Consider the following 17,038-nt stretch of genomic DNA (forward strand, 5'->3'; position numbering starts at 1 on the left):
ACTTCAAAGTCATAAAGTTTTTGAAAGATTTATTTCAAACATGAAATATTCTGTAAACTGACAGTGGTAGTTCCGTGATAGTCATGTTTAAGTAAAATTATAGCTAAATATGATTTAAAATTTAAAAATTTAGCAGATTTAGCCACTATATSTAAAATTTAGAGGATTCAAAGATTTTTTTATATACAGCTGCTATGCGGTGAAAAGGATTCACACTACATATTCCCAACARACTTCTCAGCTCCTTGTTCTGTGAAGCATTTTTGTGTCAAACTGTTCGTTTCTTCCCTGCCAAATGTGGACTTCCACGTTTGTTATAAAAAAAAAATCACAGCACTTGCTAGGTGCAATTTTCTCCTATTGCTTTAACTTGATTGCGTTTTGAATTAAGATTGTTAACTTGAATTTTGAGTTCCAAAAAAGTAACAAAGAGCATCTGCATTTCTGTTACATAATTAAGTTAATTTATCTAGCCAGTAGCCTACTTAAATTTTGGCTCTGAATTCTGAGTCAAAAKAAGTAGTACTTTTGTTCTCATAATGAAAATAAAAATGTATCTGTATTTTTTCTATTCCTATGGAACAGAAAGCTCTACCTCTTTCCTCCTTACACTCAAAGAGAAATAAGCTTTTTCTTTACCTTCAGTTCCATACAAGCATTGCTGAAGTGACTGCTACCACTGACAATTGTCTTTCACTAGTATTGCCTATGATTGAACTGCAGCAAATATAGAACTGCCTGCTATCAATAAAAGGATGGCTCTGAAATATTTATGTTTGAAAATCTCCCATACAGCATATTTCACGAGATAAACTTGATGAAGGACCATTACCGTGAAGGAACAGTTTACTTCATCTAAAATATACGTGCATACATATATATTTATGTACACATGTACATTATACCCCATATATATATATATATATAAAAAACGGTTTTAATACAACAGTCTTATTGTGTTGCTCTTAACCTCTTTCTCTGTGAGATCTCCTTGTAAAATGCTGACTTTCTCTTTCAGGTCCTTAATATCTTTTTTGTAGTTGTCGATCTCCTCCTGCTTTTCTCGTTCATCTCTATCTCGTTGCTCCTTGAGGCGCTCAATGGTCCTCTCCTGGAAAAAGAAAGTACTCTGTGAAGAAAATTCCTTTCAGTCACTTCACTTTTTGAGTATTAGCACAACACTTCTTTACTGTTGCACAATGGATTCTCAAGAAGGAGGAAAATCACTTTGAAAAATCTGTGGATTCACTGCTAAGATGTACCAGGGTGTTCATTCCCACTGTTCTCTTATGTTTCAGTATTCATTGTCCTGCTGCAGTGTAATGTAATTTACCTAGTTCTGATAATAAAAATTAATAATAAAAGATGGAATGTTGCTGTTTCCTCAATTAGCTGTCTCCTGAGAATTGAGCAAGCATGAAAATACAGTAGGAAAAATAAAGCTGAAAATATAGTGAGATTGAAATACTCAGTTGCACCAGGCTATTCCTGGCGATTCAATGTTGGGAACTAAAACACTATTTGAAATAACAAAACTTTAAAAATAAATTCATCATTTAAATACCTGAGGAAAAGAAAGATAAAATGAAACAAGACATTGGTCTGATTTTAATTAAAAAAAAAAAAGAAACAGAAACAGAAACGCAGAGGAATGAACAGCTGAAACAAACTGCGTCCCACACCAGTGCCAAAGATGCATTGTATTGTATCACAACAGGATCACAGCAGGACTCCAAGAACTTGGGTGAGAGCAAAGAGCGCTGTTTTCTTCCTCAGAAGTTATGAGAAGTCAAGAGGACCAGAGCAGAAGCTGGTGGCTTAGCTCTACCTCCTGCCCTACTCATAGCACACACTGGGTGGCCACACAGGTGGCCAATGTGAACATCCTCCAGTGCCATCTAGTGAGGAATCAGCGGCCTCCGCTGAGGCTCTGCTCACCTGGCAGAGACGAGGAATGCCACTTGCCTTGGACATTTTCTTATGCAGAGTTCAAGAAACACAAGGAAAAGATACCTTTAGGGACATTATTAATAGAAGGACCTTTAAAAGGAAGGATCTTGCTGCTTTTCATACTCACTTTTTCTGCAAGTGCTTCTTCCAGCGTGGTCAAGGCAGTGTCTGTGTTCGTGGTGTCAGCTTGAAGAGATTTCACTCGATCCTTCAAACTGCTCATCTGCTTCTCCTTGTCTCTTAGCTGTTCTTGAAGATTTTCAATCTTGAAGAAGAAAAGTGAATTTTAAGGGGGGAAAAAAAAAAAACAGCTTAGAAATAACTTTAAATTAGGAATACACACTGTGCAATGTTCTTAAAGCAAGGAAACTAAGCAAGGATTTAGTCTCATAAGCTCATAGCAAACCAACAAGCAACGCAACCACAAATAACGAATATTAACATGGCATCAGGAACCTTTTTACAAGGAAAATTTCCAAGCAAGAAAGTCTAAATAGCATTTACATAATGTAAACAAGGTGTTATTCTCAAGCTAATTTCTCAGGATAATGTGCACTAGGTGACTAAAAATAATTAGCCTTGAAATTAAGGTAGAATTGTTGATGTAATAACAGTACTATAAGAATGAGAAAACATTGTTGTAGATAAAAGAGGCACTTAATAATTAAGTTGCAGAGAAAACTATTTTTTTTCCTTAGATACTATTGTATTCTTCACTGTATCTGTATGATGCTTTCTGTGCTATATGATGGTTTGCTTAATAACGAACTAGTACAAAGTAACATTCCTCAGGCAGAAAATATCTTAGCCTTGTTTTCTGCAGATTTTGTATTCTAATATTTTATGCCTTCTCAACATATCTCTTGACAGACCAAAGGTTTTTTATTTAGATGAGAAAACCCTGTAGCAAAGCTAGACCTATTTTATACATGCACATACATCCCAAGAAGCAAATACATATTGGCAAGATCAACATTTTGATAATCCATCAAACATAAATTTTTAGGGAAGGATTAGACTGGGCACAGTTTTTGAGCTGCTTCCTTTTCACCATTGCTCCTGACAATTTCTTTTTGCATCAGCAAACACATATCCTAAAGAGTAGAGAGCCACGTGGCATGTGAAGTACCTATCTTCAAAAAACATGTAGCAAGACAATCTTTCAAAGACATTTACCGAACATGACCATCCCAAAGGCTATCTAGGCCAGCATTTAGTACACTAAATGCAAGTATTTCTAGCCTGCCTTTTGGCTCATCTATTTTTATATAAGCTTGTGAATCAAATGCAGCTCCATTTCTCCATGGCAGAGAATTGAGCAATCCCCATAATGGCCAAGTGCAGGTGCTTGCACTTAAGGCACTTTCATCACAGAAAATGAGCTGCTGCCATCTCTTAACAGCAATCAGCAGCTCCTTGCTTAGTGGAAACACAGCAACTGCTCCCTGCTTTTTAGTCTTTGGCCCTGGAAGAACTGAGCTGCTGGGAATACAGGACAAATGGCTATTCAGARCCATCCACTACTCTGTTGCCATTGGCATTAAAATCCCTCTGGACTACAGCTTTAGAAAAAGGTCCGCATCAGCAATGATAAAAGATCATTCACAAGCTCAAGTGTTTAATCACAAAAGCTGGTTACATGTGCTACAAGCGGAAGTCAGGAGAAAGCAGGGAGATGTCCCTAATTTCACACATGAACCCCTTACTAAAGGAGTCTCTTGTTAACCATTTTGTTAACCTTTTGTTTGTTAACCTTTTGTTAGGTGCCTCCTGGAGTATTTTGCTCCATATCATTTTATTTATTTCTACAATGCATCATATGTGAACTTAGGATCCAGCTTTGTACACTTTGTACACATATATTAGCAACACAAAAACTACATTCATTTTTTTTTTCCTTTGTAGGTATGTATTAAAATTGGATTTGGCCAGTCTTCCTCATTAATTTCTCCTAAAAAAAAACCAAAAAAACAAAAGACAGGCTTCTGAGCTATGGTTCAAGTTTAAGTTAGAGCTCAGCACAAATGACACTACAAAACAAACTTTAAAGGGCACGSACAAGCATAGCAGGTCTCATCCTTTCACGTGACCCTGATATAGGTGTTTCCTAACACTGAAAACCCCTTTTCTTTACACACTCCTATGCACTATTTAAAGCCTTCCTGCCAGGGCTGGCTTTCAAAGAGATCGCTAAYGGCTGCGTGCGCCCGTCCTCCCGGTGCGGCCGCCGCGCTAGGTAACGGCCCCCGAGCGGCCTACGCGGCTGCTCCCGACCTTCTAGGCCGCCCGAGCGCCGCCAGCCGTCTAGACAGCCCGGCTGTTTAGACAGCCGACCATGAAAATACCCTGCAAGGAAGGGCACTCTATTCTTAGCCTCGTGTTTACTTCTGGAGGCGAAACCCTTCAGCAAAGGCTCCCTCCGGCTGTGCTGGGGAGGGTGCRGAGGCACCTTCTGCTGTGAGCCAAGGGCCCGCCGGAGACACGGCTAAATAATTCAACGTCAGCGGGTGCTCACCTGCTTGCCAAGGCATGCATTTACATGTCGCAACAACACGCCGTTTATTGTGACCACARTAAAATGTCAGCTCTACGGCAGTGTTTTTTATGACTACTGCACCTTTTCATTACAACCACACYAGCTGAGATACCAAGAAAATGCAACGTATACACAGCGTAAACCTCTCTGTTCTTTCAGCCTTTAAGCATGCTTCGTGGTGTCTTGAGTAACAAATCCCTTTATCTTTAGTCTCCAGGGAATGGCAGGTACACTGAAATGGCTCAGGTCACGCTAATGGCTATACGACATCAAAAACAAAACGAAGCCAAAAACAAACCAAAACAAACCCAGAAAAGCACCACACAACTGTGCTCTCTGCAGGGTCAGATGACAGTTCCCAGTAAGTACGTGTCCTTAAACTACAGAAACCTAGAATGGGCTCAACTCATCCAAATTCAAATCCCACAAATGATATAAGTTGAACAAAAAAAGTGAGAACATAAAAATAGTCTGTGCTTTGTACATAAATTAATTAATGAAGAATGTTGCTATTAAATCTCTGCAAGCAGTTTGGTACTCCTTTTCAACAGGATACATAACATACACCATGTAAAGATACAGGCTTTATTATAATCTTTTCCTAGAGAGCTGAATAACCACCAGTGATTCTGAACAAGTTATGAAATAATAAACAGAAATAAAACAGGTGACCAAATTTGCTCTATCCTTTGTCACTTATGAAAGATGAAGTAAAACACAACGGACTCTCCAATATCCTCTAGGTAACAAAAAGGGACAAAGCATAAGGCAACACTGTTAAAACATTCTGAGATGATAATTATCCTCTGAAATGACCTCCAAAGGTCATTTCTAAGCTAAGGAATACGTATTACTGTGCAAATGCAAACTGGAAAAAAATATTAGTGCAAATTATTAAGAATTATTTTTCTTGCTCTTTATTATATATAACATAAATCATACATAAATTATAAATAAATATATAAATAAAAAATATATAAAATATCTTTATTTTACAGCGATGCATATATAAATCAGAAACACTAAACCTATTGTAAAGGCATCTACATACCGAAATCACCTACTCTGTATCTGTAAACCATTCTCTCATCAATAAGGATTTACTGATTATATTTTCACTGAAATCTTAGTAGGGAAGTGGGGTGCTTTTGTTTTGTTTTGTTTTTTAACCAACATTGTCAGTTGTCAGCCACGATTTTGTTTCAGCTGCGTGATTTATTCCTAGTTGTGTGGAACTAATTATTTTGCCTTTCAGCCCTGTAGCACAGGAGTAAGTACAAGAGTGTTTTCTTCTGGCATCCTATCCAAGGGCAAGGACGCTTTCTGCAAACACTATTCTCACTGAAGCTGCCATGCAAATATGAAAAAAAGAAAAATTAGCCTAACAGTTAAGGGGAATGCATCTAATTAAACACTAATAAAGGCTATTAGCACCCCTAATTCCTTTAGCTGTCAATCTTTCACCATGTGCTCCAGCCAAGAAATCCTCTTGTAGAATCATCCTCAGCCTCTGGGTGAATTGAACACCGAGAAACTGCTTTCTCTTACACCAGTGACTTCTCTATTAGAATAACTGAACTGATAAATCATTTTGTCCCTTCATGTTTTATAAAAGGTTTTTACCCTTCCTTTCTTCAAAAAAAGGAAGTCTGTGGCAATAAAAAAGAAAGCCCTCAAAAAGTTATGATCCAAGAATGTTTGAAAAATATTTTTAGAGTACCACATGTCCATTTTCAATTTTAAATACTTTTCATTCTTGAGAAAGTTCATTATGTTTTCTACCATTTGTGTGCATCTCCAGTTTCTGGTAGCTAGCAAATCTGTCATTATACTTGTATGAACACACAAAAATATTTTTACCTATACTCTGCACTACCCCAGTGCAGCTTCATGAAGATATTGTTTTGGTCAATAACACGGCATCTTCCTCATAACATACAATGGACACTGGGTAATGCTCCTTGATTGTATTATCAAGAGCAGATATACAAAAGAGTATCTCAGGGGATTTCTAAGCTTTTGACTTTTGTAATCCTTGCTACTGCTAGAAGCAGTACTGTAAAACACTGTCTAAATAACCAGCTGTGTTGGGATGTTTTGTCATCTGTTACTCTGACATTGCTGTCCTGATAAATAAAAACTGGATATAAGTTTTTATTGTGAGCTTTCCATGTAAGTCTTYCATGGTGTTGTACTGACACTGCTGGCAACATCAGTTGGAGGATCAGTACCTACAAAACGACGACAGTCTCACTGGGACATGCAGAGGTGATTCTGTCTATGCCAGAAATATTCATGTGGGGGGAAAAAAAAGCTCGTCTGGGAGAGAAAGTTGGCGAGTAAGTAGATACGTGATAATAAATCAGCTACAGTTCTTTTTAGGGAGATGCCACTCCCTGCAATGTAAGAATGCTGATACCACGATAAGAAATTCATAGCCTGTAGTCATACTTTATTCTGCTACCATCTGCTGATATCTGAAAAACTGGGAAAAGTGGAACTGCATCTGAATCAGGATGAGACATAGCAYTTCCCATATACAAGATCACATTGTTGTATCTGACAATAAAAAAAAACTTGCCCCCGAGAGAAGGCAGGATATTTACACTAGAAAACTGAGAGAATTTAAGAAATTTTGTTCCAAAAATAGTGAGGTGACCTTAAGACCTAAAGTATGTTCAAGAAAATTATACTAGTGAATTTGTAAATAAGATTTTTTTTCCACAAGATGTTTTTTCTATAATAAAAGTCCATAATCAAATATTACTGATTAATTTGACAACATTAAGCTCCACTTCTACAAATGTCACATTGCAAAAACCATTGTTATGTCTAACTTTGTAAGGCAAATCTCACAAAAGCATAAGTTCTTCATGACTTGCAAAAATCTGTACTTAGTTTAGTGCTTACATAAATTCATAGGAAAAAGAATATAACTCACCACTGCATGAATGAAAAATATGGAAACACCAAATTTATCTTCTTTACGTGTGTTGGCTCCTTTTGGAGCTGCAATATAAGGTGTTGCTGGTGACCTTTAAAGTCTCCAGTGAAATAAGATGTGAGYGGATGTCATTCATATGACCAAGTTGTATTTCCTAGACTCAAGGAAAGGTTCTTGCTACGAGCTTTCCAAGTCAAATTCTTAAGACTAGCATCAAGCAGCTGGGCTGAAGCTTTAGGCATATCACATCCCCTTGTTGGGAGGGAGAGATCTTTTTTAAGTAATTTTATAATTTGGGATAGACCTACGCCATTCCTCTTCTGCCTGCTTTCACTAGTGCTTTGGCAAACACTAGCCATGCCYATTTGAATACTTTGGTGCATCTCCAAGCTACCTATCCAGGTAGGCTCCTCATTCATATCCTAATTCCTTTTCAAGGGCAGACTTGGCTATATTGCACCCTGAACTGCTCTCTGCCGTAAAGCTCCTGTAGGAAGAAACCCAGGGGCTGAAAGGGAGGAAGGGACAACACTTGTTGAGTGTGGAAGCACGAAGCTCACTGCTGGGTCCTCCCACGGCAGAGCTCATTCCAAAGGGCAAACGCCCTCAGTGCCTTCTTTTTACTTTATGACTCAAATTGCTCATGAAAATATGGTAGAATTGTTGCCCAGTTATACTCAGAAGTTCTTGTTCTTGAATGATAACAGAAAATTGTTTCTCAATAGTTTTTGTCTCAGCTAGTTTTGTGCTTGTGAAGCACAAAATAAAGACACGATGAAGTGCAAGATACCAGTGGCCATCTCTCCTTCTTTCAAATGTCAAATTCTGGAGTCCAGATTAACATTTCCATGTAGAGACAGTGAAATGTTCAGTTAAGTGGTATCCACTGACAATGTTCATTTTACATCCATTTATTGCCAAGTGAAGCATGATTAATTTTCATTAAAAATAAAAAAGAAGAAAAATGTGTTTTCTTCATTTTTGCATTGCTTTACTTCAATGCTTATCTAGAACATTATTTTCTTTTTAATATCACCACTCTGGAAAAGTCTCTCTCTTACATCAATGCACTTCGGAAACGCCCTGATGTTGCTATGTGTAACAGGATTCTGTGACATCTAGATCTGTAAAGCCTCAAAAAAGAGAAAAAGGGAGTGTCAAGAACACAGAAACAAAAAGGAGAATTGGAAATGCAGAAAGGTCCAACACAGTGATACACCTTGTAAAATATATTTCTATCTGCTGATACTCGGGTCCAGTTAAAATTCAGAATAGCTTCTGAAAAATATGTTGCTTGCTTTTTCAGAAGATGTCTTTTTTGATTTTTATTTCATTTGATCTTCAATCTGTCCTTTCAAAATAGCACAAAATTCTACACTTTCACTTTACAAATAAAGCATTCTGTAGCTATRTCTTTTAGAAATTCACAAAAAAATTATGGTAAAATAATTAACTGTAAAATTATTACTGTAAAAAACTGTAAAATAATTAATTATAGTAAAAACTATCTACTGTCAAGTAAATATACTAGCTACAAACAGGCATATTGCAATTCTTCGAAGAAGAAAAAGTGGTGCATAGACTGAAGCAGCAGTTCAAAATAATCTAGGAATTACAGACCCCCTACTACAACTCATGCATTATCCTTGACCTAACTTYGCATTCATGCTAGTGCAACATGACTGACTTGAGAAAAGAATTGTATGGAGAAAGAATCTCTGCTGTAACAAAGCTTAACTTAATAACCGTCTATGGACAGTTAATTATTTTATACCTTTGGTGAAGGAGCCACAGAGAGCTGGCACTGATCCAAAAGACTATTCTCTTTGCAGTGCTTTTCCACACRAAGTAAATGTAAAGTAAATTTATAACAGCCAGAGCAACAGTTCACTGATATTTACAGAAATCACCTCCGGGCAAGTTTCCATTCCTTTGTCTCCCAATGTCCTCTTTTCCTTTCGCATACTTAATCACCCTTCGGTAACACCATTTTGCTAATTGATCACTTCAAAGTAAACCAAACATGTAGGGTCACCATAAACCAAATTGTAATTACACTATCTTCTGAAGAGTAAAGAATTTCTCCTGTATTGTATTACCTACCCTCAAGAGCACTTAAAAGAGTTGCTAAAAAGATATTCTCAGAATATTACTATCACATTTGCAATCATTTTATCCTGCTAGCAAACAGCTGGCATCATCTTCAAAGCCTTTACACACGATCCCTGCCACTAAATTTTTCAGTTTCTGAAAACTGATATTGAGAGGCAGCTCTTTATACGGCTCTAAGGAGACTCTGTCAGAGTCCAAGTTGGTAAAAACAAATTAAATGAGGATTTCTCAACTAGAAAATGATTTTTGGCTTTGTAYGTGAACGGAAAGACACATTTTCAGGGCAGCCAATTTACATTTTCCTAAGCACTGCCTCAGTTCCACAGCTCTTGTCTAGAAAAAAATGACACGTTAGCGATGAGTCACATCCCTAGAAAGCCCTTATGCAGTTAAATTTAGCTAAGAAATGGCTTCATTCTGAGCACGTTCAACAGTATCAATAGCCCAAGCAAGTCAAAATAGTGTCTCTGTGTTGTAAAATCCTATCTTTGACAGTGCTCAATGTAAAAGAGGTTTTGGAAGTGAGGGGTGTGGGAGGAGGCATTCTTTCTAACCTACAGGTATTAGTTATGTCACAAAGCATAAAAGTTTAATATAAATGTACATTTTATGCAAAATGATTTTTTTTAAAAACAGAATTATAAAGGCTGATTATAAGAGTGTTTTTTTTCAGCAATATCTAGGCCCATCTGGCCTAATTAACCCTAGGGTTAATTACATAATCCATAAAAAATCACTGTTTTTTCATAAAACTTCTTTTAGTGACTCTGTATTTTTGACACTATTAATCAACTAAGTATCCATTATACACCTACAGCAAAATTTGAAACTGGGTTATCAGGGCAACACTCTTAACTCACTCAAGTAGTTTTAAATAGAACCTTGCAATCATAAATAGTAATACAAATTCATATAGATGCTGCTGCTCTTCTTCTTCAATGAATGTAACATTTGTAAATTTAAATTCAATGTCTTTTGTATATGCTAAAGTGTCACTTGTATTGAGAACCATAACTGGAACCATGTCGTAATTTGTTTCACAATCTAATTATGGTTGGCCTCCACTTTGTAGAAATTCTGGCCTAATCATGCAGAACAATATCATGCCAATTCTTCTTTTAGCTGTGTCCTTACATTAGCAAGCAATCTCTTTGACTGCACTTTCTAAAGTTTTATTCCTAAGGTATATCAAATATGAAAAGTTTTTTTTTTAAAAACTTTTAAAAAGTTTTTAAAAAAACTTTTTTTTTWAAAAAAAACAACTATTTTGGGAACATCTAGTCCTTCCTGCACCAAGTTCCAGAAAGAACTTTACTGACACACTTACATACATCTGATTAATTAGAGAAAAAATACAAATACTGTAATTCACAGCATTTTCAAAACTGGTTCCCAAATAATCAAAATAAAGAAGATTGAAACTGCTTCATCATGGAAGAGCCTCTCCCTTTCATACAAAACACTGATAAAAAACAGGACAAAAATTAGAACCAGTGCGTGTTAACTTAGATTTTATATACTCATTTTGTGAGAAACAGAACTGATATGTTCAGAGGTTGATTTTGGAGTAGCACAAGCTTTCCGAGGTTTTATATCACATTTAAAATGCGYCAAATGAAAAGCTTATTGAATTATTAAAGTTGTATAAAACTCATATAAACCCTAGTACAGGGATCTATTGCTTGCTAAGGTTGAACAAATACCTTTCCTTCCATGGTAACTTGTTCTCATTATCATGGGAATGACAATGTTATTTCCCTAGCTTGCTTCTGATTTAATTCTACATCGTACCTACTGGTCTACCTCAGCCTAGATAATTTCAAGGTACATATTACATATCATATGTTCTCTACAGAGAAGGTGATGATGAGAAGAGGCACAAGGAAAGGAAAGGCTTAACTTATCACAGTACTGCAATACCTAAGAATGGAATCAGGGAGCAAAGAAACCCAACCAAACATTGAGACAGAGACACGGACATGTTGGGAACACGGGACTTCATGTTGATTGTAAAGGAAATCCTGACAGCAAAATGAATTTCATCTACACTGGCATTTAGGATCATTCAAGCAGAAGGCTGTACAATTTGAACACAGATTTTAAATGAGACACAGATTCATGCACCAAATTACTTTTTCCAAGTGACTGATTTAATACAATGATTAAAGAAATACTGTAAGGTAAAATTCCCTGAAACCGGAGAAGAGAGCACCAGAAAGGAAGGATGTCTCTAATTCCGGTGTAAAATACTGGTAGCCAGTTTCCATTCCCCTATTTTATTCTTCCCGAAAGATTGATTAATACATAGCGAGAAGGAAGGTATGACTGTAAATCCTAAACACAAGGGTTCTTTTTTTTTATTATTTTGTTATCGCTGCTACCACAGAGCTACTTCCAAAAAGAGAGACAAGCAATAGAAAAACTAAGCTTCAAGATTAAATTCACTCAAGGTCTGTGTTCCAAAAATTTTTGATTTTAAGAAGCCACGTATATTAAATCACTCCCTTAATTTCATCATGCTCTTTCCCTTTTCATTTCACAGACTGTTCTAGACAACACTCCATCAACACTCCAATCTCCACTACAAATAAAGGCTGGGAAGGACAGAATGTGGTCGTCTTCATCCAGGAGCTCTTCCCACCACCCACCATTGGCTGAGGGCACTGGACCCCTTCAGCAGGAACAGCATCACAACTGTCAAGTCCACATRTTATTCTGGGACGAGGTGATCCTCATTTCTCCTGGTGACACTGTTGCATCTTCAGCACGGAGCTTCCCAATCCCTTGGGTAAAGTGAGATCAGGGCTTGCAAGCCAGGCATATACTTGTACCTTTTGATAGATCTAATGACTGCATAAATASTGATTCGAAACTCAACATAGGGTGTTTTCTAACCTACTGGGTTCAAAACCACGCTTGAACCAAGCAAAACACAGCTCTGAACTGAAAAATGACTCCTTCCTGGTTCTGGTGCAGTTCACCGGGTTGGCTAACGTGCAGTGAGCAACGGCTGCTCCAGACACAGCTCAGACAATCCCCCAAGGGGCAGAAAATGCCTGAGGAGCGATTCAGCCCCGACCAAAGTGTCGGAAATTGCAAAGTCTTGCAATCCAGGGAGCAATGAAAAGCCAGGCGAGGAAAACTGATGTAAGCAACCTCAAAAATGACACACGCCCTGGCTTTTCCTGCCTCCTCAATCATCGAGGACTTTATATTTGCCTAGTATGACAGTGAATACACCAACAAAGCTTACTAGCTTTATCTTGCCAAAAACACTACACATTTAATTTATAATGAAGCCAAGGGGCCCCAAAGTTGGCCATTTTCCCAGATCCCTCCAAGAAACCAGTATTTGTCAGACCCACCACCTATGAGTAATGTCCTGTCTTGCCAATCAAGAGGTTATCTGAAAGCACAAGAAGGACATACTATTAAAACCACTGCTGCTCTTTGAAGGATACTTGGAAAAAGACTCCTTCCATATATGATAGATAGGCTGAATTATGGCTTCAAATTTTGGGACGTTAGAAGACAGATCGCTCCGGGAACTCCATGAAGTTCCCTTGCAACTTCGCTATTGCTCTTCATCTTCTGTAACATTATTACGACAATGCCTATCAATTTAAAATCCTACCTTAGCCAGCTACAACAGCTGAACTACACAACCAAMACCATTAACCTCACAGTTCTGCTTTCCTTTGTAGCTTGAAACTATTTATCTAAAAGGAGGACTGTATATTCATTATATCAACAGATAAAAGAGAAGTGCTTAGGTTACTAAGGGCAATGGGAGAGATTCTTTCTTATATAACATCAGCATAAATTGAGAGACTTTTCCTTAAGTTACTAGATCTTTGGGTAAAAAAATTGTCTTGCTGTCTTTCACACGCATCAAAATAACACTGGGTTTTCTGAAAGAATATTAATCTGGAAATACAGGCAAACATACTGCATGTGGTCCAGATATTTTCATTTTTGCTGTGGTAACATAGAATGTTCCCACTAAAAGATGACACTGTATAAAAATAAAACATCTTCTACACATATGTATATTACAACTTTTAACATGCCCAGTCATAAAACTCATTAAATCTTAATACAAAATAGCTATAATTTTATCCTGAATCCAGTAGCTTTCACTAACATGGATGCTGCATTGGTAACCATAACCATACACTGAAAATCACTGTAATAAGACAGAAGTTTAWTTGCTTAAAAATCAGTTTTCGATATGTAACTTTTGCCTTCTCCAGCAATGTAACTTTTGCCTTCTTCAGCAACTAAGAACTTTCACATAATTTACTAAATGACCTCAAAGTGCATATTAACATAAATTAATTCACTCACAGTCTGATTTCACTGCACTGAAATTTAACAGAAGTGAGTTCTATTCAAACTTGACATTTACTTTTAAATTTTGTATTTAAAAATCACATTTTTGTAGTTGGTATTTTCAAAGTCCATGCAGTATTTACATGAGGCTCTCCATGCACTTAATATTTTAGGTGACCAGTAATGAAAGCTACTTAAATTACAACAATAGTCTTTTCCTGAGTGATTCTATAAAATAGCAGAAAACTGAGGGCAGAAGAGAGAAGCCCTGTGGCCCATAACTTCAAAATCCTGAATTGCTAGGGCCCTAGTCATTGGTAAATGACTATTTTTAATACTTTTTAAGAATAACAGGCCATACTCATTATTAGCTCTTTAATAAGCAAATGTTTATATGTTTAGAAGTCAGAAAGAGGCAAAGGACTTTGAAGTGGGCCAAGTACAGCCACTACCCCTGTGCAGRATAATTTGGAGAACAGCAGGAAATGCATGAAGTAGGTTCACATGTGAAAAGCTAATGAGGGAGAATCTGTATAATTTTATGTAAGTATACATTGCTGTTAACTTCTTCCTTCCACAAGAAGTCTAGCTGCTCCTGAATATTTGTTTGGTATCTAAATAGAAAGACAGTATTTCTAGTATGTAGTACCATCCAGGAGTGCTYCCTTCTGGTTGGAATGAAGAAAAGAAAGGCAGAAGGCAAATAAATTTAACATACATATTGCACAGAAACTGTCTGCAGAATGATTTCCAAAGGACCTCAGAAAAAAAAGACAATATTAAAAACAGAACACTGAACAGTAGAGACTCTAGATTTCTCCCTCTCTCCTGCATGATATAAACATGATCTCCATACTGATAAAACAAGGAACTAGATGCTAGTTCCTCAAAGAAGAAATTCATTAGAGTCCCAGATATGAAAGTTATCTCCCACGGGGCAAAGTGGCATGTCAAGAGATTCTAGCAGAAGTAGATAACAACCTCGCTCAGCCAGCCAGCCAACGCTCCTTGTGCCATGCTGTTGGTACCCTCTTACACAACAGCATTTCTGTTGACAAAGCTACCAGCCTCAATGCCACAGGATGCAACATGGCAAGGTGTCACAGAGAGCTACAAGTTTCTGTAGGGCTGGAAAGAGGAATTGAGTAGCTGGGCTTGGTAGTGGTTTACTAAAGGAATCTTCCTCCTGTAGCTATATCATGCACATATCATTCCTGATTAAAAATTCTTAGAACATGAAATGTCAGAGAAAAACTCAACCCTACAACGCCAAGCATGCCCAGAAGGTGATTTCTTGGAAGTTCCCAACAGACGGAAGGGCCTGGCAAAGCGGTAAATGTGGCAATATGCTGCTTATTTTATAATCAAACAAGATACCTATATTACTGGGGGCTAYAAACTCACCGGTAAATCACTAAGAGTTGTGAAATATCTGTGCCCTGGAAACCAAATGCCCTGGAGAGTAAGAATGCTGGAATGCACCTCAGTGTATGGCACGAAAAGGTGTCTGCCGTGATGGATCTGGATTAGACAAGACCAAAAGCACATTCCCTGGATCAGTTCCTAGAGAATACACTGTCACCTTTACCAGCACTTGTTATYGAAGGGAAATCTCACCTTGAGAAGACTACCTGAAGTTGAGCTGGGGGACCTTTCAGGGCTGATATTCGGTATCTGAAAGATGCATCTTACCCTATGGCTCAGAAAGGTTAAGATCAAACCTCATGGTGTTGAGACTCTCCAGGGAAGGAAAAGATTTTGCTAGCACTGAAACCAAAGCTGCTCTAATGAATCTAAGATCTGGATAGCAATCACAGTCACCTTAAAATCTTTAAATTTAAATTATGAAAACAAAGATTTTAAAGGTGGTATGAAGAAACTGAGATGCGCTCTTAACTGAATAACCGCTGATTAGCTGTATATTTACATGAGAAAAAAAAAAAAAAAAAAAAAAAAAAAAAAAAAGAGGCATGCCATTCTATTTTACCTCTGTGGAACTGCTCCAGAAAACTCTTCAAAAAATTGCCAGAGAAGTGGAAAGTCTAAGTGGAAGAATAAGAATCGTATTTTCAAAGTGGTCATACTTTACTATAAGATGAAGATAAATTTTACAGTGWCATTTCCAATGTCGAAACGAAACAACTCATCTCCTCCCTGAAWGATGGAAGTGAAAAAACGAAGGAGCAACACAGCAATAAAATGATGAATACTCATAATTAAAACTCTCCATATTTCTCTGKTAGTTTTACTGCACCAAGAGGCATTCATATTAATATGCGCCTACCAAGAGCAAAATCTGTCTGAGAGCAAAAGTAACAGATGTCTGCCAAGATGGAGAGGTACCAACGCTTATCGCTAGGAACTGGGATCAATGGGTATCATTCCATAGTGATACACCTTGAAATCAGCAGTCGCCAAGGCCTTTTGATACTGAGAAGAGTCAGTTCATTGTCCCTGGTGAATACTGAGAGCAAAATCTGTCCAAGAGCAAAAGGATGAGGGAATGGAGTGAAAATTACCCCTGAAGTGCAAACTCTCTAACATCAACACRGCTGTTGCAACTGAGTTACAAATTCAGTTTCCAGTCCCTCTCTCTTGCCACAAAGTATTTCCTGCCATTACACACAAGGTGTTTGATTTCCAAGCTTTTTGAAAACTAGAGAGCATTTACTCCTTGGAGTAAAGTACCTGTCCTKGGAGAAAAGTACTGCCTCTTACTCAAAGGGGCAGGAAGGCTACATCTGGAGTCCCTCTGAATACCTGCTAAAGTAAAACCAGCAAAGCCACAAGGGATCTTCTTTGTCACAGGTCAGACATCACACAAGGAGCTGCCAAAAGCCACCTCTATGCCCACACACTGAAACACACTTTCGGTTTGACTGCAGCTGCATTACACAAGGAAGGGAGCATTATCCCTCCCTGCCAAGACAACACTAGACCTTCCCGCAAAGCAACAGGTGACAGATTCACAACTTCTTTCTCTTTCAAAGTAACTGTTATTTATCTATTATTCCCGAAGCTTTTCCTGTCAACTGCTTCAATTACAGAGTATTGATTTTTTTCCCCTTATTTCTTTGCAACTGAGTCTACCAGACGCAGACAGATGTTTTTCAGATTCAGATTTGCCCAGCATATTCGCTGTACTATTTTCCAAAACTCACTCC

General features: G+C 37.6%; 1 protein-coding gene across 1 annotated transcript in view; it reads right to left on the reverse strand.

Moving 5' to 3' along the window:
- The window catches only part of ERC1 (ELKS/RAB6-interacting/CAST family member 1), a 267,410-nt gene that overhangs the window by 167,333 nt on the left and 83,039 nt on the right, over window positions 1-17,038 (reverse strand). Inside the window, exons 9-10 of the mRNA XM_026052172.1 lie at window positions 2,078-2,215; window positions 971-1,111 (exon numbers count right to left, since the gene is read on the reverse strand). Coding sequence (XP_025907957.1) covers window positions 971-1,111; window positions 2,078-2,215 — 279 coding nt within the window. The remainder of the gene's footprint in view (window positions 1-970; window positions 1,112-2,077; window positions 2,216-17,038) is intronic.

The sequence above is a fragment of the Nothoprocta perdicaria genome, unplaced genomic scaffold (assembly GCF_003342845.1).
Source record: "Nothoprocta perdicaria isolate Ctin4 unplaced genomic scaffold, notPer1 scaffold_84, whole genome shotgun sequence".
NCBI lineage: Eukaryota > Metazoa > Chordata > Aves > Tinamiformes > Tinamidae > Nothoprocta > Nothoprocta perdicaria.